We start from the raw sequence: 22,046 nt of genomic DNA on the forward strand, positions 1-22,046 counted from the left end.
CTTCCGTCTTAGAATCAGTATAATATATTCACTATAAGGCAGAAGAGTGGTAAAGGCTAGGGAAGGGAGGTTAAGTGACTTGCCCAGGTTCATACAACTAGGAAGTATCTGAGGTCAAATTTGAATCCAGGAACCTTCAGTCTCTAGGTCTGGCTCTCAATCCACTGAACCACCTAGCTGCCCCTCTGTTCATAGGATTTTAGTCCAATATTTCTCAATTTCTCTAAATAAAGGGTTATTTAGTCCAATATTTCTCAATTTCTCTGGGGTTCTCCAAGGTATATGTCAGCAGGTCTGAGAGTTCAAAATTATTTTCATAATAATACTAAGACATTTTAATTTCTACCAAAGTAGATAAAAAAAAATATATAAACACTTTCTATTCCTCAACAATTTGAGGCACAGAAGGGCACACGGTTAGCTAGTGTCAGGACCAAGATTCGAACCTAAATCCACTGATTCTAGATTGAATGATTCCCTCCTACCCCATTCCCGTATAATTTGAAATCCAAAGCCCATTGATATGGGACATTCTCATCATTGGTGGAGGTCAATGCCTCAGGACTACGTAAGGGTGCACCAGTGAATCCCATGAAGCTCAGCTGCATATTGAAAACAATTAAATTGAGTTAGGGCATAGCTCAGATGTAGAGAAGTAGTGACTAACAGTTTCAGAGAGAACTAGAATCTGAGTCAGATAAGAATACTCTCTACCCCTAGTCCTCAAGATGAGGCCATCATAGGTCATAAGCTTAAGGAAGAGGGGACCTACCCTATCTGGCTAAGAGATATCATCTAGTTCTTCTGCATAAATTGTGTTCTATGGACACTATAAAGCAGCTAGGTGGGGCAGTGGATAAAGTGTTGGCTTAAAAGGACCTCGATTCAAATCCAGCTTCAGATACTTACTAGCTATGTGATCTAAGCAAGTCATTTAATCTTGTTTGCCTCAGTTTCCTCATCTGTAAAATGAGCTGGAGAAGGAAATGGCAAATCATTCCCAGTATCTTTTCCAAGAAAATCTCAGCTGGAGACACAAAGAATCAGATATGACTGAAATGACTGAACAACAACATGGACCCTATATCTGTTTGAATTTACACCCAATGGGTCACCATTAAGATACAGGAATGCTTTACCTTACACAAACCCAGTACATGAAAATCCACATTTATGCGGATCTTTGCAGTCAAAGAATATCAGAGCTAGAAAGATCTTTTGAGATCTGGTTCCCTTTTTCTTTCCATACTATGATTTTTGTATTTCTATTTTACAGATGGTGGAAATTAAACTTTGTTAAAACTTTACTTTTTATCACTATCATTTGTTTTCATGTTGTCTTCATTTCTGAATGTATCCCTCCCATAAAACCATTTCTTATATAAAAGAGAAGAAAAAATAGTTCAAAAGAAACTGAGGTTTGCTGCACATATATCACAAACATGTACAAGCGATTACTATATTCTATATAATAAAGAGAGGCATTGAAATTTAATAGAATCATCACTAAATAATCTGGACCCAAAAGATCTGGTTTCAAATCCTAGAACTGTCCATTACTAGCCACATGAGTTTAGGCAAGTCATATCAGAGACTGCTTTTCCTAATTCCTTAAATGGTATTAATAGAAGCAGCTGGGTGGCACAGGGGAGAGAGCGCCAAGTCTGGGGTAAAATCTGGCCTCAGATGCTTCCTGGCTGGGTGACCCTGCACAAGTCACTTAACCCCAAATACCCAGTCCTTGTCTTTCTATTTTAGAGATGTTACTAAGGTAGAAATTAAGGGGTTAAAAATGGTAATACTAATATTTATTTCTTCTACTTGAAAAAGAGCAAATGAAATGACAAATATATATACACATACATACATATATACATACATAAATATATGTATAAAACAACATAGAAATGGGAGTTGCTATTCTAATTCCTCATACATTAATCTTTTAGTACTTTGGAGACAGGTAATCTCAACAAGTCAAGAAGACTCTGAGTGTCTGCTATGTGCCAGGAACTGTATTAAGTACTGGGAATAAAAAGAGAAGCAAATATAGTTCCTGTCCTCAAGGAGCTCCCATTCTAGTAAGGGAGACAAGATATAAATAGCTATGCCCATATGAGATGTCTACAGTACAAATTGGAAGTCATCTCAGAGGAGATTCCTCCTACCATCACAGGTCACTCGCTCCCTCTCTCTAACTTAGAAGATGGTCCTCAAGAGTTGCTCCAACTAAAATGAATCCCACCTAGTGAGAAATCTTAGCAGTCCTGGCCCAATAACAATAGACTCAGGCTCTTACTCAAAGCCTCTTCAGCTTGAGAGAAGGTATCAGAGCCCGGACTCCTTTGGGATATTGGCAGTGGGGGGGACCCAAGGTCGCCTCCAATACATGGTGAGACTTTGGAAAAGGGTATTGACTGTTATATAAATGTTACATAAAATCTAGCTGCTGCAGGATATTGAAAATCTTAGCAAAATGGCTCATTTATGGGAGAATTTATATTTGCAAACAAGACGAAAGTGGCTGTTATTTAAGGCATTGCTATTAATACTCTGTGTAGGACAAAATGTAATAAACAAAGAGCCCTAAATGCTTTAAAGGACACTATGTAGGGTTTTTAAAAAGATTCAGAGCATCAAAGGACTTTGGCCTTTTAAAAAGGACCTGAGAAGTCATACACTCACTTCTCATGATTTAATTAGATTTTCACTTAAACAAAAAAATATATTAAAAAGTAAATAAAAACACATTTCTATGGCCTTTAAAAATTTTTGGACTGGACTTTTGATTTCATTGTTATAGGGAACTTTTTTTTTTTGCGATCTGGCAAAAATCAATCAATTAATTAATAATATTTTTCCATGCTTTCATGATTCATTCTTTCCCTCCCCTCCTCCCACCTCCTCCCATAGCCAAAGAGCAATTCCACTGGGTTTTACATGTGTCATTGATCAAGACCTATTTCCATATTATTGATATTTGCACTAGGGTGATCATTTAGAGTAGTGGTTCCCAAGCTTTTTTGGCCTACTACCCCCTTTCCAGAAAAAAATATTACTTAGCGCCCCCTGTCACATACTATCACTACCCCCTTACAGTTATTCACTGCCTCCAAATGCACCTGTGGCCATCACCACAGCACCCACCAGGGGGCGGTGGCGCCCACTTTGGGAATCAGTGACTTTTAGAGTCTACATCCCTAGTCATGTCCCCTTAGACCCATGTGTTTAAGCAGTTGTTTTTCTTCTGTGTTTCCACTCCTGTAGTTCTTCCTCTGAATGTGGGTAGCGTTCTTTTCCATAAGTCCCTCAGAATTGTTCTGGATCATTGCATTGCTGCTAGTAGAGAAGTCCATTACATTAGATTGTGACACAGTATATAAATCTCTATGTATAAGGTTTTCCAGGTTCTGCTCCTTTCTCTCTGTATCAATTCCTGGAGGTCATTCCAGTTCACATGGAATTCCTCTGATTCATTATTCCTTTCAGCACAATAGTATTCTATCACCAACAGATACTACAATTTGTTCAGCCAGTCCCCAATTGAAGGGCATACCCTCGTTTTCCAATTTTTTTGCCACCACAAAGAGCTCAGCTATAAATATTTTTGTACATGTCTCTTTCCTTATTATCTCTTTGGGGTATAAACCCAGCAGTGCTATGGCTTGATTGAAAGGCAGATAGTCTTTTAAAGCCCTTTGAGCATAGTTCCAAATTGCCATCCAGAAAGATTGGATCAATTCACAACTCCACCAGCAATGCATTCATGTTTCAATTTTGCCACGTCCTCTCCAACATTTATTACTTTCCTTTGCTGTCATTTTAGCCAATCTTCTAGGTGTGAGGTGATACTATAGGTAACTTTCAATGAAGATACTCCCTCTAGCAATACAGATTGACATGTGCTCTGTAACTGATAGTCTTAGTGACTTGCCTGGTCAGTGAGAGGTTGGTTAAGTGACTTGTCTAGAGTCATTTGGTCAGTATATTTCAGAACTCTCTAACCTTGAGAGCTGATTTTGCTATGTTATCTCTCATTTCTATAGAATTTATATGTAAGCAAAGTATTTTTTTCAAAACAACTCCATGTGGTAGCTAGTATAAGTATTACCATTCCCATTTTGCAGATGAAATAAGTGAGCTCCAAAGGAAGGAAATTCCATGCTCAAGAGCACTAAGGTAGTCAATGGGCAAAGCCAATTGTAAGCCTGACTTTTATTTTCATTTATTTTTGTTTTAAACCCTTATATTCTATCTTAGTATCATTTTTAAAAAATCTGTACTTTCTCTTAGAATCAATACTTAAGATCAGTTCCAAGGAGAAGAACACTAAGAACACTAAGGTTTAGACAATGGGTTAAGTGATTTGCCCAGGGTCACATAGGAAGTGTCTGATACCAGATTTGACCCCAGAACCTTCTGCCTCTAGGTCTGACTCTCTTTCCACCAAGCTGCCCCATTAGTATTAATTCACAGATAGAAGAGCAAGGACTAGGTAAATGGGGTTAAGAGACTTAACCAAGTTCACCTAGGAAGTATCTGAAGCTGGATTTAAACTCAGACCATCCTGACTCCAGTCTTGGACCCCTATCCATTGTGCTACTTGTCCTGACTTTTAGGCAAGAGTTTTAAAAATTATACCATCTTCCTATAGAAAGAAGCTCTTTTCTTGCCACAATTAAATTTTTTTTTTTTTTTTTTTTTTTAGGATTTTTTTTTATAAACCCTTGTACTTCGGTGTATTGTCTCATAGGTGGAAGATTGGTAAGGGTGGGCAATGGGGGTCAAGTGACTTGCCCAGGGTCACACAGCTGGGAAATTGCCACAATTAATTTTAAGGCATTAGGGTTTAAATTCTTAAATAAGATTTTTAATTATCACAATTCTTAAAAAAAATCCTGAGGGACAGTGAGGTGGCTCAGTGGATTGAGAGCTCAGCCTAGAGATAGGAGGTCCTGGGATCAAATCTGATAGTTCCTAGCTGTGTGACCCTAGGTAAGTCACAAAACTCCCATTGTCTAGTCCTTACTGCTCTTCTGCCTTGGAACCAACACACAGTATTGATTCTAAGATGGAAGGTAAAGATTTTTTTTTTAAAAATTCCTATCCCATACTTTTGTTTTGTTTTAAAGATTATTGATGAATAAACTTCATTTATTGCTGCATTTTTCTCATTACCTTCCGATTATCGGGATCAAAACTTCCATCTTCTCCATCTGATTTCTTTGTCACTAGAAGAAAAAAAATCGATTTAGAAATAGGATTTCTATGTTGTCTCCAACACTGGGATTTCGATGCCTTTTCTGGATTGTGGTTACCTGCTCTATGATCCATTTTTTAAATAAGTGGGGTTGGGGGAAGAGTCTTCAGTGGCAAAAGAGATAATCCAGGGGATTCAAGCCAGACCTGGGGAAGTTGTGGTGAGATGGGGGAATAGCTTCAGCAGGAATAGCCTGTACATAGAAATCCTGCTTGGCTATGTCTGTGTATATACATGTAAGGACTCTGTCTTACATATCCATCAATGGTCTCAAACAAAGTGGTTCCTCACTGAAATAATCTGATGCCACAGTCTTGTGATATTAATGTAGCAAACTAACATTTTAAAGGATGTATACGCTGGTTTTCTCTTAAACTTTTACCCTCTGTCTTAGAATCAATAATGGGTTCCAAGGCAGGAGAGTGGTAAGGGCTAGGCAGTGGGGGTAAGTGACATGCCCAGGGTCACATAGCTAGGAAATGTCCAAGGCCAAATTTGAACTCAAGATCTCCCATCTCTAGGTCTGGCTCTATCCACCGAGCCACCTAAATGCCCCTTATGTTATAACAGTTTTAAAGTATGCCCCCCAAAAAAGAAAATGATAAATTGTGAAAAGTGATATTTAAAAAAACCACTCAAATGGGAGTTCTGGTTATTTACAGAATCATAGAATATAAGATTTAGGAGCCAGATCTAGTTTGACTCATAGCTGAATCCACACCTGAATTCCATCTAGATCAACCAAGAAAAGTGTTCATCCAGATTCTGCTTAAAGACTTCCAGTCATGGGAAGCTCACTATACACTGAGGTCAGTTATTCTGCTGTTGAATAGTTTTAACTTTTAGGAATTTAAAGAAAAACACAATAAAACTGAAATATGTCTCCATGTATCTTCTACCCATTGTTGTAGGACAAGGCCAAACCCTCTCCTTTTTTTTTAAACCTTTATCTTTTGTCTAAGATTCAATAATAAATCTCAGTTGCAAGGAGAAGAGTGGTAAAGGCTAGACAATTGGGGTTAAGTGACTTCTCCAGGGTCACATAACTAGGAAGTGTCTGAGAACAGAGTTGAATCCAGCATCTTCTGTCTTCAGGCTTGGCTCTTTATCCACTGAACTACCTAGCCACCCTATCCCCCAGTCTCTCTTTCATATGAAATTTGCTCAAATATTTTAAGGCAGCAAATCATGTCTCTGGCTCATCCCTTTTCCAAACTAAATATTTTTAGGTCTTTCAGTCAATATATTATGTGACATTGTCCTAGTTTCCTCATGATCGAAGTTGCTCTCTTCTGGATGCATCCCAAGATGGCGAAAGTGCTGGAAACCACATTAGCTTTAAAACCAATTTAATTTTAATGTATAACTATTAAAAAATGATGACACGAAAAATGGCATTTAAAAATTTTCCGTAAAAATACTGAACACAATGAACAAAGAATGAAAATGTACTAAATGGAAAAAGTCTTCAGAAAAGGATTTCCTCAATTCTATCTACTAAGAATTTGACATGCTCTCTGGTGCTGAATGGAGTGATCCTTTCATTTCCTGTTTTGTTAGTCTTGATTTTCCATTGTTCCTGATTAACGATGCAAAAGCTACAAATGAAATTGCCTCCTCTAATATGACTCAGATTTCCCGGTGTTGGTTTAAGCACATAAATCCCCACACTCTCTTCATTCTTTTCCACATTTACAGATCGTTACCTCAGTGGATTGATCCATTTGATTAAATTTCCCTCAAATTTCAACCCTCAAACTCTGCACAGAATTGAACACCTCGTAGAAGGGACTGTAGCACAGAGGGCTGTTCTGTTGCCTGAGACTTTGTGAGTGCAAGGAAGCAGGGTGCTCTTTGCTCTTTCCCAGGACACTGTCTCCCATCCTCATCAAGGAGAAGACTGAAAGTAGTTCAGAGACTATGCAAATATTGGCCTGGAGTGCTGAACTTGGACTAGATAAAACCCTTAAATAAATGCTGAGAAGGTTTGTCTACCCCAAAAGTTCATTAGTTTAAAAGTGGAAATCATTTTCTACTTAAAAACAAACACACACACGCACACATTTTCTCTATGTAAGTGAAAAGGATCCCTAAGCACGATTCTGCTTCATTATAAAAACTCAATGAATGATGCCATTTTGCTACCTTTCAATGAAAAACAATAGGATTTGTGATGTATGCTTCAACACATTGACATACAGATAAGAAGGGGATCATAGCTTCTATTGTACAGCCACTACTCTAGCTTCTTCAAGTGTAACAATGTACAATAGGCCAGAGAGCTGAGACTCTACATTGTATTAATAAATCAGAAGGATTCCTAGTTCGACAGGCTACCCAAACCATCAAAAGGGCATAATGAAGTTATTAGACAAACTTAAGAAGAAGAAAAAAAGACAAATTTGGCCTTCTGTTGTTGTTGCCATTTTTGTTTGTGTTGGTCTGGATATACGATTGTATCCACGTATGTTTGTGTGTCAAGGATTCCTGGTGTGTCAAGCCCCTCTGCCAATTCAGATCAATAATTCACTTGTTTCCTAGGTTTAGTGTGTCCTGACGAGCTGAGAGGTCCTGACACCCAATTAAATACACATGACTCTAATGACTCTATGGTCTGTCTTGGAGTCCACTCCATGCCTTTCATCTTCTCTTTGTAAATCTCAGGTTGCATTAATATGATTCTAGGATCCAGCGTGTCAGAGGTGATAATACTGCTGTACTCTATCCTGGTCAGATATTTTCAGAAAAGCATCCAATTTGAGGAAATAAAAGAGAGGGAATACTGACAATGACAACTGGACCATGTCTAAAGGATGGCGAGTAAATAGACTGGGAACCATGTTGATCAAGGATAGCTTTTAGAAAATAAGGAATGTTTAGAAGACAGGAAAGGATGAAGGAAGAAAGAAAGAAGCTATGATAGTTATTTTTAAATAAGTGAAGGTTTCTTACGTAGAAGAAATTCTAGATTAATTCTGCTTAGTCCCAAGGGGTAGAACTAGGAATGATTGGTGGCAGATTAGGGAAGGAATCTCAAGAGGTTTTCGGTTTAATTTAAGGAATGTCTTCTCTTTTTTTAGAAAGTTCTTCCTTTCTGTCTGAGAATCCATAGTAAGCATTGATTCTCAGACAGAAAAGCTGTAAAGGCTCGGCAATTGGGGTTAAGTGACTTGCCCAGGGTCACATAGCTAGGAAGTATCTGAGGAGATTTGAAACTAGATCCTCCCATTTCCAGGCCTGGCACTTTATTCATTATGCTACCTAGTTGCCTGATGAATTGCTTTTTAACAATTAGAACTAATTAACAATAGATCATAGAATCATGGGTCTAGAGTTGGAAGTGACTTCAGAGGTCATCTAATACAATTACTTCATTTTAAAGATGAGGTAGGCCTCACAAAAGAAGTTAAATGGTTTTCTAAAGGTTACCCCGGAGAGAAAGAAATGCAAACCACTCCAGTATCTTTGCCAAGAAAACTCCAAATGGGGTCTTAAAGAGTCAGACATAACTGAAATGAATGAACAACAAAAAAAAAGATCACATTGATATTAAAGGTCAGGAGAATTTGAACCTTGGTTCTGACTCCAGAGTCAGCAGTCTTTCCACTGTTCCATACTATCCTCTAGGATATATCTGCCTTTCACAATAGTAGGTTCTCTATCACTGTAATTCTTTAAACTGTGTGACCCCTTACTGGGGATGGTATAGAGAAGACTCATGCTTCGGGTTGTACCAGCTGATCTCTAGAGCCCTTGTTTGATCCTCAAAGTCTGTGGATATAGATGCCAGCAAATAGTCTAACATAAACAAAATAAGTTGGAAATACAAGTATCAAGAAGATTTAGATAAATTTATTGATTGTAGAGCCATAATAAGTTGTTTTGAGTATATCCCTCAGCTTAGAATCAGGGAGAACAATCATTCTTCCATTCAGAACATCCTCTGATGTCCCAATCAAAGAACTTTGGGCTTAATCATGGATCATGGAATGGATCTACTAAGTTCTTCAATAGAGAAATTACCTGTCTACTGAAGAGAACAAGATGATCTCATTCACCATAGCCAAAATATTTTTTTTTCTTTAAGTGCTTACCTTCTTGTCTTAGAACTTAGAAGTATTGATTCCAAGGCAGAAGGTCAGTAAGAGGTAGGCAGTGGAGGTTAAGTGATTTGTCCAGGGTCACACAGGTAGGACGTGTATGAGGTCAGATTTAAATCCAGGACCTCACAATTAAATTTTCTTAAACAGTCTTTTCATCACACTGAACAACATCTGAAAAATCTTCAGTGACTTACCATTCTCTATCATGTCATGTCCCTGAAGGAAAAAGTGGATTATTCCAGGATCCTCTGCTTGAGTTCAACACCCACATAGTAAAATGTATTCAGTTCTTGGCACTAAAGTTTAGGAATTATACTAACAAAATCAATTATATACATCCAGAGGACAGTCACCAGAATGCATGATCATGTCTTAGAAGGCTCAATTGAAGGAAATGAAATTTTAGGTTAGAGAAGGCAGGAAGATATAATAGCTGCCTTCTGTAGTGGCAGTTAGGTAAGTTGCTCAGTGGATCAGACACTGTACCTGGAACTAGGGAGACTTGTGTTCAAGTCTGACCTCAGTTTCAGAAATAAAAATAATAGTATATTCTTCCCAGGGTTTTGTAAGGATCAAGTGAGATAATATTTATAAAGTGCTTTGCAAAACTTTAAAGTGCTATATCACTGGTAATTAATTGGCTGTTATCTGAAGGGCTATCATAAGGGAAAGATAACTGGTCATACTCTGCTTGCAACAGAATGTCAATGAATGAAAGTTGCATGGAGATAGATTTGGGCTAGTATAAGGAAAAACTTTCTGATGATTACAACCACACATATTTAGGATGGATTTCCATGGATGGAAATGAGTCCTCATCATTGGAAATTGGTAAGTGGAGGCCAGGAGATCTATTGGTTAATTAATTAATTAATTAATTTTTTAAGCCCTTAACTACTGAGTATTGGCTCCTAGGTGGAAGAGTGGTATGGGGGGAGGGGGAAGGAATGGGGTTCAAGTGCCTTGCCCAGGGTCATACAGCTGGGAAGTGTCTGAGGTCAGACTTGAACCCAGGACCTCCCATCTCTAGGCCTGACTCTCAATCCACTGAGCCACCAAGCTGCCCCCCAGGAGGTCTATTGGGAATGTTGTTTCGGGATTGCTATTAAGGTATACATTGGACTGGATGACTACATAGGTTCCTTCCTGAGCTGAGAGTCTGTGGTTCTATGATCATTTGCCAGATTTTCAAAGCCCTGTATATAATCTTATTTCCCATTATTTGAATATTCTCCCAGTGGGTCAGAAGGGTTTTTCCCTCCCTCACAAATGCACCATGCTTACTCACATCTATATATCTTTGCTTGCATTGTTTCCTGCCTACAATGTCCTTCTCTCTTCCCTTCTCCATTCATACTCTCCTAATCTTTTAAATCCCCTTTCTCCATGAAGCTTTTCTTCCCTAATTATCTGAGCTTTTACAGATTCCTCCTTCTTCTGAATTCCTACAGCTCTTGAAGAGGATGCCACATTACGTGGCTCAGAGTCATTGACTGCTAGTTGTTGCTACTGCTCAAATTCAGTTACTTCCCTTCTAATACTCTTTAGCAGTGGCAAGGAGCTGTCCATAACTGGAGCTCATTCAAAGCAAGGGGAAAGAGTTACATAGAAATATGCCAGTGCTTAAAAGGATATTGGTGCAGTCATTATGTTGAGTGATCAAAATTGGAACTAACAGACTCCTATCATTTCATTTTCCCCATTTCTCCCCCATTTTTCTTCTATCTTTCTTACTTAGTTCTTGAACTCCTTTTTGAGTTCCTTGAGAGTTTGTGATCAATTTCCCTTGTTTAGGGGTGGGGGGAGAGTTTGAATGTGTTTTCTTGTTTTTCACTCTGCTGTTGCATCTGTATTTTGCTCTTTTTCTCCATAGAAATTATCTAGGGTCAAGAGTTTTTTTTTCTTCTTTTTTCCTTCTTCTTTTATTGTTGCTTACTCCTTTTTCCACTAGTAGATTGGAGTTCCTGCATGTTGGTGGACATTACTTTCTTAGTTTCTGTCTCACACAGCTTTGCCTTGGTAGTATCTTCCCTTCCCAGTCTGAATCCTGAGTGAGGGCGGGTAGATCTGTGATGTTCTTTGTGTAATGGGCTTTAAAACATTTTGTCCTGAGGCTATCTTTCCAGTCCCTGCTGCCTTGACTCTGGCCAGCCTTATTTCTGCCCAAGCTCCCTGCTCTACTGCCCAGGCTCCATGCTCTTCAGCCTTGAGTTTCAAGTCTCATTGCCAAGGCCTTACACTGCCCTCAGGGGTAAGTCTGTGATGCTTTCAGCCAGTCCCCAAGAATTACATTGCTCTGGCCCTCACTCTGGCTCTGGCTGGTTGGGTGGTATGGGGGAGGAATGATCAGCTTGTGCTTTGATTAATGCAGTTTTGCATCCTAATAGTGTGGGAATCCACTATCTACCTTGAAGGCTGTGTCCAGTGGGAGAGCCAGTTTTGATTTCTGTCCTCTTGAGACACTTTGTAATGATGAATTGGAAGGACTTTCAGAAGGCTCTTGCTACTACGCCTCTATCTTGGCTCTGCCTTTTTTCTATCATTTCAAAGTCACTCATTTGTTTAGATTCTTGACTGACCATCTTGGACCAGGATTATATGTTTTGCCTTTTGGATGCTAGATGGTCTCTTGGACTAGATGGCCATTAAGGTTCCTTCTATATTTCACATTCTGAACCTTTGTGATCCTGTCACTGGTACCTGTACCAACCTGTGACACTTAAATCTTGAGGGTTATTTTCTTATGCTTTGCCTCTGACTTTTTATTTCTGGGCTTGGGTTTACCCTTTGCTTTAGAAAATAAAACAAAACAAAACTGGCATTCACTTGGGACCTTTCACTACCAGAATCATTATGGCAGACAGTCTCTATCCAGACTCAAACTCAGGGATATTCTGGAGATAAATAGAGGAAAATAAGTCCTTTTTTATACTAAAAAATGAGTGTAAGCAACAGCCATTTTATGCACATATCATTGTATATTTAATAGTGTAGAGGGAAAAATACTGACAACACTGACTTTTCTGATTATGATTATGCAGAATACCAGGTTTCTGTGGAACACAGAGATGTGCTTGAATGAAGATTCTGATACATCACATCATTTTTGGGGAAAGTACACAGTTAAGTGACTTGTCTAGGGTCACACAGCTAGTAAGTAATGGAGGCTAGATTTGAACTCAGCTTTTCCTGACTCCTAGACTAGCACTTTATCCAATGCATCACTTATATGTCCCTTAAGAGGTAATGTCAATGCTGGTTATATATTTCCTCTAGGAACAACAATAATGAAATCTGTTTTATAGTACAAAACTTTATTATATATAGCAGTGTTGGCAAATTTTTTGAGTTTGAGTGCCCAGAGGGCAAATTCAAGCTGTCTGTGAGCTCCCACATTACCAGAGAGAGCTGACAGAAGAAGTGCTTGCTTTGAGCAGCTGAACAGATGGGTGGGGCATGCAAAAATGTCCTCCAGTACTGGAAAGAGGGGGAACCAAGCAGCTCCCCATGTGCCAGTTCTGTATGCATGCCATGTCTTCGACAACATTGATTTATAGCAATTATCTGGCAAGAAAAAAAAAGTTCAATTTCCTCCCTCTTTTGGTTCTAACCTGGCTATCTCTTTATTTCCTCCCATGTCCCCAAACTCTCTGGGTCAATATTGAAGGTTATTAATTTATTTGAAACCTCCAAGCATCCATGTCCAAATTAGATTGGGAAATGCTTCATGAGATCTTAAAGTTCCAAGACCTGCCAAGTCATTGGCTATAACTCTGCCTGGACCCTTATTCTCTTTCTTAACTGTGCTATTCTTTGCTGTGAAATCAAAATGAGAGAGAAAAACTGGAAACGCAGCTCGTATCATCTGTAAATTGTTGTTAGGCCAACATTCAATGCTTTCCAGTGTGGTAGGACATCATAGGACTTAGGGCCTGGAAGGGATCCTAATTGCCCTATATTCTGACTCCATTTTTAAAGAGGAAATTTGATTCATTGAGGGAAAGTGACTTGCCTCAGGTCCTAAAAATAATTAGTGGAGTCAGTATTCAAACACAAGTTCTCAGACTAAGTCCAAACCCCTTCCTAGTATATTATAGTTTTGTGTCATTAAGAACTAGTGCTCCAGTTGTTGCAACAATATGGCCATTCTTTTAAAGTGGTGACTCACTGTGATTCCCTAAGAACAACAATTTCTAAGCTTCAGACAGCATGGCACCTTGTAATGAAGTGTGGCAACAGCATGGATGGGGATATTTTACACAGCAGGAGATGGTCCTAGAGTTAAGTTTAATTTTTTTATTAATTAAAAAAATCCTTCTCAAAAAGTTCTTGTGACAAGAAAACAGACCTCGTAGAACAGTTTGTGTGTCCAAGGGGAAAAAAAAAACTATTTCCAGGCAAAAGTCTTTTAGGGCATCAAACTTTGGGTACTTCTCACATAGAATCTAGGGTTTTGAAACTCAAAAAGCTGTCCTACTTTCAGTTTTCTCAGTGTTGCTCTAACTACCATGCCAAGCCAATTTTTTTAAAGACACAAAATAAATTTCATCCAATTTGATTTCTTGAACAAAAGCACTGCCAGGGGCTATTGGCTATTCCGCCTAGTGAGAACTGTCATTTGTCTTCTTTCTGAATGCAAAGATTGATAAATTTCCCTCCAGAAACTTCTCTAGCTGATCCCTCAGGAGGTGGAGAGTTAAAAATGAACTATTTCCAAAAAAGTTTCCTAGGCTATGAAATGTCTTACTCACTCACTTTTTCTTAAGATCCATTAATACAACTGGCTTTGGCACAAGTGCTGAGTGGTAGTCTCCAAGACTAGCTTTCTTTCTTCATTCTTTTTGGTTGTTATGGTCAATTTAGAGAGACCATTTCAAGGCAACTGTCATCAGCATGGTGCTCTCACAGCAAATAACCAACTTTAGCTCTCCAAAAGGGATCTCTGGAGAAGAAGGACACAATGAAGAGGGTGCAAAGAGACACTAGGCTACAGGGCTATTCATAGGTTAGGATCTGCTTTCTCTGATGGTAGACCAGGAGAAGCTCCTCCTGGCACCATCATATTCTGGTTATTCAGTGGGCAGACCAATGGACTTAAAAGTCAAGGACTTGAGTCCACGTCTTGGGTCTTAGATTCATACTTTCCTCATCTATAAAGTGAGGAAGGCAATACTTTATTACATACTTTACAAGGCTTTTTTGTGACAAAATCTTAAGCACTATAATTTACAAAGTATGATTATTTCTAGCTCAGCTTCTCTGAGATGTTAATAGAGTGGCTGCTCTCTGCATGGCTGAAGAATATATTGCCTGGAGGTATTCTCCAGTAGAGAACAGGTCTTATGTGAAGTCTGTATTTTCTTTGGGGCGAGTTCCTCAGACATTAGATCAAGAAAGCTGGCTTTTCTTATCTTCTGAGTCCCTGGGAAGGAGGAAGATAAATGGTGGGGGGCTTGGTGGTTTGGGCATATCTCAGTGGGATAAAGGGAAATTCGAGAGGGATGGATTGTCCCAGCTGGTTAAGATTGGGAGATGGGAGACTCATAACTGAAGATGATGAAAACTGGTCAAACATGTTTTCCTAGGCTTGAGTAAAATCAGTTGCCTCAAGTATCCCTTCAATTGATTTTTCTTCAAATCAAAGTTATGATGAGTGCTTGTTGGGATACTTTGAAGAGGTGATCCTTACTTATTCAGGTGTGGGTCAGACTAGAAGGCTTCTCTGCTCCCTTATAACTGAGACTCTGAGACTCTGAGGTAAATGTCAGGTGCCCAACTGAATCCATAGTCTAATTATTTTTATCAACAGCACAGAAGAATTTGGACACTGAGCAATTTTTTTAAAAATAGATATGAACATCATTTAGATAAGAAACAAAATAATTCACAGGTCAAAAACATTTAAAGGGCTGGATTAAGAATTTTCATCATTTAAGCTACATCCTTTCACCAAAAAAATTACATTTAAGGCTTTGACAAATTTCTTGGATTAATACATGACAGATGAGAAACTTACCACCCACATGAGGAAACCAATGGAGAGACAAGCACTGGATTTGGAGTCAGGGAACTTGCATTTGCATCCTAGCTCTGACACTCACTGTGTGACCATGGGCAAATTGTTTAACTTCTCTGGGCCTCAGTTTCCTCATCTGTCAAATAAGGGAACTGGACTAGATAGTTTCTAAAATCCCTTCTAATTTTTATTCCTATGAAGGCATTTTTAATACTTTTTTTATCAGTACTAAATGTTTTGAGGGTCTTTGCTCAGATTATCTGATGAATTACATGTCCTTAGAGTTAGAACCTTAGACACCAGCTAGTCCAATCTGTTTTTGAATTGGAATATATTCATCCTAGGCACTATTATGGGAAGATGTTCATTCATTCATTATTCTTTTTCTCCTTTTAAACCATTACTTTATGTCCTAGTAACAATTCTAAGACAGAAGGGCAACTACTAGGCAAATGGGGTTAAGTGACTTGTTCAGATTCACACGGCTAGGAAGCATCTGAAGTCAAATTTGAAGACAGGACCTCCCAACTCCAGGTCTTCAGCCCTCTAGCCACTATGTTAACTAGGTGCCCTCATTCATTTATCACTTTACTTCTCTAGGCTTCAGTTTCCCCATCTGGAAAATTAAGAAGTTGGACTAAATTACCTTTTAATTTCATATTCTATCTACCTTGCTTAGATATTCTATCTAAGGCATCTGCTTTAGCTCTAACGTTTTGTGATTCCATGATTCACTGATTGAGAGAGAAGTCTGGAAGAAGCCACTATCTATAAAGTCACACAATTAAAAAAAAAAAAACTTCTCCCTGGGAAGAGGAAATTAAACCCTAAACATGGGGTCTGGTGCAGCTGGGGAGAGAGTACATATGCTCATCTTGTAGCTGGATAATTTATTTTGGCATCCAGTGGCAAGAAATAAATTGAGTGAACAAAATCTCTTCTCTTACTCTCCATTTCCCCTCTTTAACATAAAGTTAAATTTCTTTAGTTGTTGATGAAGTCAGTCAGTATCTATTTCTAGGCACTAACTAAGTTTCTTTTAGTATTTCTAAAATATCTTTTCCCCTTCAGGGGACAGGGAAAAGGAACAAATCTTGATTTTATTAGTATTTGGAACTCTTTCCACCAATGTAAGCTGGCACCTTCTTTTCAACTTACACTTTTGGAGAGCTGTCCAAAGCAATAGTGTCAATCGAACTCACCTAGGAATGTGTTTGGTTCCAGACTGACTTAGAAAATCATCAAATTGTCATTATACTTTTATTTATTTTGCTAAATGTTATTTATTATTAAATATTCTAAATATTGAGAATAATTATTAAAGATATTAAATATTAAAACAGATCTTATTTATTTTGTTAAACATTTCCTAATTATATTTTTTATCTAATTCAGGCTGCACTGAGGAATTTTGTGGTTGTGAACCTTTGGTTTAAAGCATTGTGTGGTTAGGTGGCCTGTCCAGAGTCCATGAAAAAAGTAGCAAATCAGGGCAGATAGATGATCTAGTAGATTGAGAAGCAGGCCTGGGAAAAGGAGGTCGTGGGTTCAAATCTAACCTCAGATACTTCCTAGCTGTGTGGTCTTGGGCAAGTCACTTAACCCCCAATGCCTAACTCTTGCCACTCTTATGCCTTAGAATATATATGAATATAGATGTAATTAATTATTATTGATTCTATTAATGAATAATCTATTAATTATTATTGATTGCTACTCTTCTGTTTAGAGAAAGTAAACCTTTTGATAAGATGTGGCAAATGCCATAATTTCTGAATGATATTTTCTCAAATCATGGATCAGAGTGGGAGGGTGGGAGATGGGGGTTACTTGGCTTGAAATCTTAAAGCACTTTCACATCTGCCCAATGTTGCCTTAAGCTCATTAATGTTCTGTTGAACAATTGTTCATGTGCTGACTTTCTTTTCCTGTAGTTTCTGAAAAGATGACTCTTAAGATCCTACCAGTACCTTTATATAACATGCTTAGATTATTTATGCCTCAGTTTCACAGGATTTAAAACTGGCTAGGGTACTCTCCACCTTAGAGAGCATCCCATCCATTTTATACATATAGGAGCCAGAGAAGGGAAAGAATTTGTCCATGGCTAACTATCATTTATTTTTTAAGCCCTTACCTTCTGTCCTAGAATTGATATTAAGTACTGATTCTAAGACAGAAGAGCAGTAAGGACTAGGCAATGGGGGTTAAGTGACTTGCCCAGGGTCATACAGCTAGGATGTGACTGAGGCCAGATTTGAGCCCAGGTCCTCCTGATTCCAGCCCTGGTGCTCTTTCCACTGTGCAACTTAACTGCCCTGGCTAACTATCTTGTAAGAGGCAGAGCCATAATTTGAACCCAGACCTGCTGACTCCAGATCCAGCACTCTTGCCATGAAACCATAGCTGTCTCTTTTGAGTTGACATGATCGTTCATCAGAACCAAAGAGATCTGATTCATCTGCAAATAGGAATATAGAAGACATGCAGAAAATAGCAGAATCAACAACAAAAACCTGAAGGAAGAGGAAAGCAGACTCTACCATTCTGTTTGTAGATGGGGGGTTTCCTATAGATGTTATCTTTTACTCCAGAGTCTGAGAAAAAGGAAAGAAAAGAGAGGAAAGAACAAAAGAGTGAGCAAGCAGTTGTGACAATTTCCACTCTATTCTTAAAACAAAACAAAACAAATGAATCAAAAAAGCTCCATTTAGCACACAGTTTGGAAACACCATAATGGCCTCCTGCCCACTGAGTAATAAAAAAGATCCACATATAGAAAGAATGAAATAGAACATCTATTGCTAAGTCGACTCCTAAGTGTATCAGTGAATGTTCCCAGCTTGAAGGTGGCAATCGTGGAAGTTGTGAGGTAGCTAGCTGAGGCACAGTGGACATCATAGCTGCCTTCGACAATGGCAGCTAGGTAGATGCTTCAATGCACAAAGCACAGGACCTGGACTCAGGAAGTCCTGAGTTCAAATCTGGTTTTGGATAATTACTAGTTGTGTGACACTGGGCAAGTCACTTAAACCCATTTGCCTCATTTTCCTCATCTATAAAATGAGTTGGAAAAAGAAATGACAAATTGCTTCAGGATCTTTGGCGAGAAAACCCCAAATGGGGTCATGAAGAGTCAGACATGAGTAAACAGAAAATGGAAGTTGTAAGTTTGTGCATATCAAGTACTTTAGGGCACAAAAATTTAATGCCACAATCCAACCAGTGCCCACATTTCTTTTTCTTTTGTAAAATACCCTTTACTTCCACCTTAGTATTGATTCTAACACAGAAGTGGGGCAAGGGCTAGGCAATTCGAGTTAAGTGTTTTGCCCAGGGTCACACACCTAGCATGTGTTTGAGGTTCAGATTTGAACCAAGGTTCTCCTGACTCTAGGTTTGGTGCTCTATCCACTGTGCTACCTAGCTGCCCTCAGCACCCACATTTCTAGTCCTAGATGCTCATAAGTATAATATCTTTACATTTTACAGTTTACAAAATGTTTTCCATACAGCTCTACAGAAAGAGATGGTTCAAATATTATCCTCATTTTCTAGATGAGAAAACTAAGGGACAGAGATGAAGTGTTTTGTCCAAAGTCACACAGTTAATTAATGATCGAGCTGGGCTTTAAATCATCAGATCTTCAGAATTGCCTTCTCTACATATATAACTGCTTCGCTCACTATCACAAAAAATAAATGACACACTTTAGGATGAAGGTTTTAGACAGCTTTAAAAAGCACAATTGTGTAGACAAATGTGAATTCTTTCTGTCCTCACCTATTTGATTGTATAGCACTGTTGGGAGAGGAAGATAGGAGGAGGAGCATGGTATTCACACTGGCCCTTGGCCAGTTTGGCACTTAAGGATTTGGAGAGCATGGAAAGAACACACTGCCACCATAAAGAGGATTAGGGTTCCAGGAGAAGGGACAGAGTCAGATGGTACCATGAGGTCCCTGCTGAAGGGCAGCCTTTATGATGATTAGGGCAGTCACCAAACAGAATGGAAAAAAAGGGCCATGGGTCTGGGCAGCAATTCAAGAGAAGGAGGAAGCCAGGAGCCAGGTCAGATCAGAAACTGGGGCCTTTTAGGAATACCAAAGGGAAAGAGTGGGGAGGTGAGGAGCTAGGGACATAAGAGAGGTGTGTCAAGCCAGGAGAATCCTAGAATGAGGAGGCCCATAGTCTCAGGGATTTTAGTGAAATGACAGTTGGTTGTTTTTTAACAGAAGTGTTGTCTTTGACAGTGGCAGTGTGTATTTGTTGCCCTCTCTTTTTGCCCATTTTCTTGTGCCCATGGGCTGATATGTGCACCATGCTCCCTCCTTAAGATACTGTAGGAATCCCTTCTCCCCCAACCTCTTCCCTTCCCTCCCTCAGAAGTTTAGTAGGAAGAAAAAATTATCCAAAGTGAGAGAAGGGATTTCAGTCTTCATTTTGCCACTCACACAGGAAACTCAAACCCCAACCAAGATAGGAGAGAACAAACCGACCACACGGATAGGGCAGTAAGTAAGGGATCAAAGTTTAGCCCTGAATGCCTACCTGGCACATGGAAATGTCTAGGAGCCTGCTGATAGGTAGAAGGTGAAGGTTTGCTGTCTGAATACATGGATAAACTGGGAGTGCTCCGGCCACTTTCACTGCCTCCAAAGGGAAGAGCAAAGAAAGCAGATAAAAGGAGAAAAAAAATGGAAAAGCAGAGTATTTCAAGCACAGAAAGCTTACTTACAACAGGCCTGATCTCCTATCCATGACGCTGGCCAAACTCTTTTTAAACCTAGCATTTGTTGAAGGTTTGAGACCAGGCCCAATGACTTGCTAATCCAACATTTCATTCACATATGGACATAGGGAATCCAGGATCTGTGGCCTACAGCTAAGCATTCAGCTTAAAATATGGACCCATTGGCAAACTACAGAGTGGTAGAATGGTGACCATCATTGGAGATAATTTTGTTAGGTGTCTTAGCAGGGAAGTTTAGCAGCTAGACCTGATGGTCTCCTTGGGACTTTTGTCCACTTAGCAGACATCCCCATGGAGTTTGCTCTCAATATAAATTTCCCAGATCCAGAAAATGTCTTTTGTAAGTTTCTGAGACTCAATAAAAATCTTTTGAACTCTGGTTATCTCTTATATTTCATACAAATACAGCAGGATGTCACTTCTTTTAAAGAATCCACAAGAGCACAGTTTCAGAATATAAAATGGCAGTCAGAATCATTAATTTAAGGGTTATTTTGCATAATCTGAGATCAACTAAAGACCTCAAGGAAAAGGATTTTCTATGTTCCCAAACTATATCTTATTTACTGAAGAGAAAACATCCTTTAACTCTACTTAATTTATTTGCCCCATTTGAAAAATGCCAGTAAAGTTGGATTACCAAGTCAAAAATAAATAATGCCATAGCCAATTGGGCAAAAAAGTGCCCAGGTAAGTAACAACGTGCCAAATGGATCAATTTACCAGATGTTTATTTGTTGTTGTTGGTTTTTTTAGTTAAATAGGAATAAAATCTAATTTGTTTCTCATCCAATTATATTTATAGTAGCCCTCTATGGCATTATGGCACAGGTTGGCAAATTAATAGTACAGCTCTTATTTGGAAAGGGATTGGGGAGAAGGAAGGAAAAAAGGGATTGAAAAACATCAAATTTGATTGTAGCAGTTCAAAGCAACTGGAAGCTCCGCATGACATTGTTATCCCACCAAGCCTCAGAGAGAACCGTTTTAGTGAGGATGGAATGTAGAAGTGATGACAGTTAATGGTGAAGCTTTTTGCAAGGATGTGACTCAGGCTATAGCATGAACTAGCAGCCCCATGGGAGTGCACTGCCAACTGATGGGAAGGGTGACAGGGACCCTTGACTGAATGATGACCATGCCCACAGAAAGAGGTGCAAAAACACAATTGGGAAGGTTGGTAGTTGGTTGAGTCTGAGCCTCTTCTGCCTGGGAAAAAGTGGGACTGACCACTTTACCTATTATGTGTGGGATTTATCCCAAGAACTCTGTCACTCATTTCCATTTTCTGAAATGCATTTCTTTGATTTCAACCTCCAGGATAGAAGTACCACAACTTTCACAACCAACACTTTCAAATGCCTGAGTATTTCTAGCAGCAGAGGTCAAATCAGGATTCTTGAGTCTAATGGAGAAAATTGGAAGGATGTCATAGAAAGGTGTTTTGGTTTAGTTTGGTTTTGGACTGGATCTGTGATTTTGTTGGTATAGGGATTTCCTATTGAAGAAATTCCCTTTGCCAATGTAGGTTGCTATCTGCTTGTGACTTATAGTATTAGAATTGTCTGGTGACATAAAGAGGTTAAGTGTCTCATCTTGGGTCACATAGCATGTATGTCAGAGATAGAGCCTGAACAAAAATGTATTCCTGACTTTAAGGCCAGATCTCTACCTACTGTGCTAGTACCTGAATTGTTTTGGTTCCTCTTATCTGCCTATACAAATCTTATTTCCTGGTAAGTAGATCTTCCATATCTGGAAAAACCGGAGTCCAACTTTCTGGTTTTTTTGCTCCTATGACTTGGTCTATCCCAAAGAATAAGATAAAAAGGAAAGAAAAAAATGTTTCTACATAATGATTATATATATATGCCGAAGTCAGAGAGAAGTGGAAATGTTCAATGAAAATATCA

The 22,046-nt window shown here is 38.9% G+C and overlaps 1 protein-coding gene across 1 annotated transcript in view; it reads right to left on the reverse strand.

Moving 5' to 3' along the window:
* ABLIM2 (actin binding LIM protein family member 2) overlaps positions 1–22,046 on the reverse strand; it is a 242,968-nt gene that overhangs the window by 35,325 nt on the left and 185,597 nt on the right. The window contains exons 14-16 of the mRNA XM_044681548.1: positions 19,932–20,033; positions 17,896–17,976; positions 5,179–5,231 (exon numbers count right to left, since the gene is read on the reverse strand). Coding sequence (XP_044537483.1) covers positions 5,179–5,231; positions 17,896–17,976; positions 19,932–20,033 — 236 coding nt within the window. The remainder of the gene's footprint in view (positions 1–5,178; positions 5,232–17,895; positions 17,977–19,931; positions 20,034–22,046) is intronic.

This window comes from Gracilinanus agilis, chromosome 6, assembly GCF_016433145.1.
Source record: "Gracilinanus agilis isolate LMUSP501 chromosome 6, AgileGrace, whole genome shotgun sequence".
In the NCBI taxonomy this organism is placed as follows: domain Eukaryota; kingdom Metazoa; phylum Chordata; class Mammalia; order Didelphimorphia; family Didelphidae; genus Gracilinanus; species Gracilinanus agilis.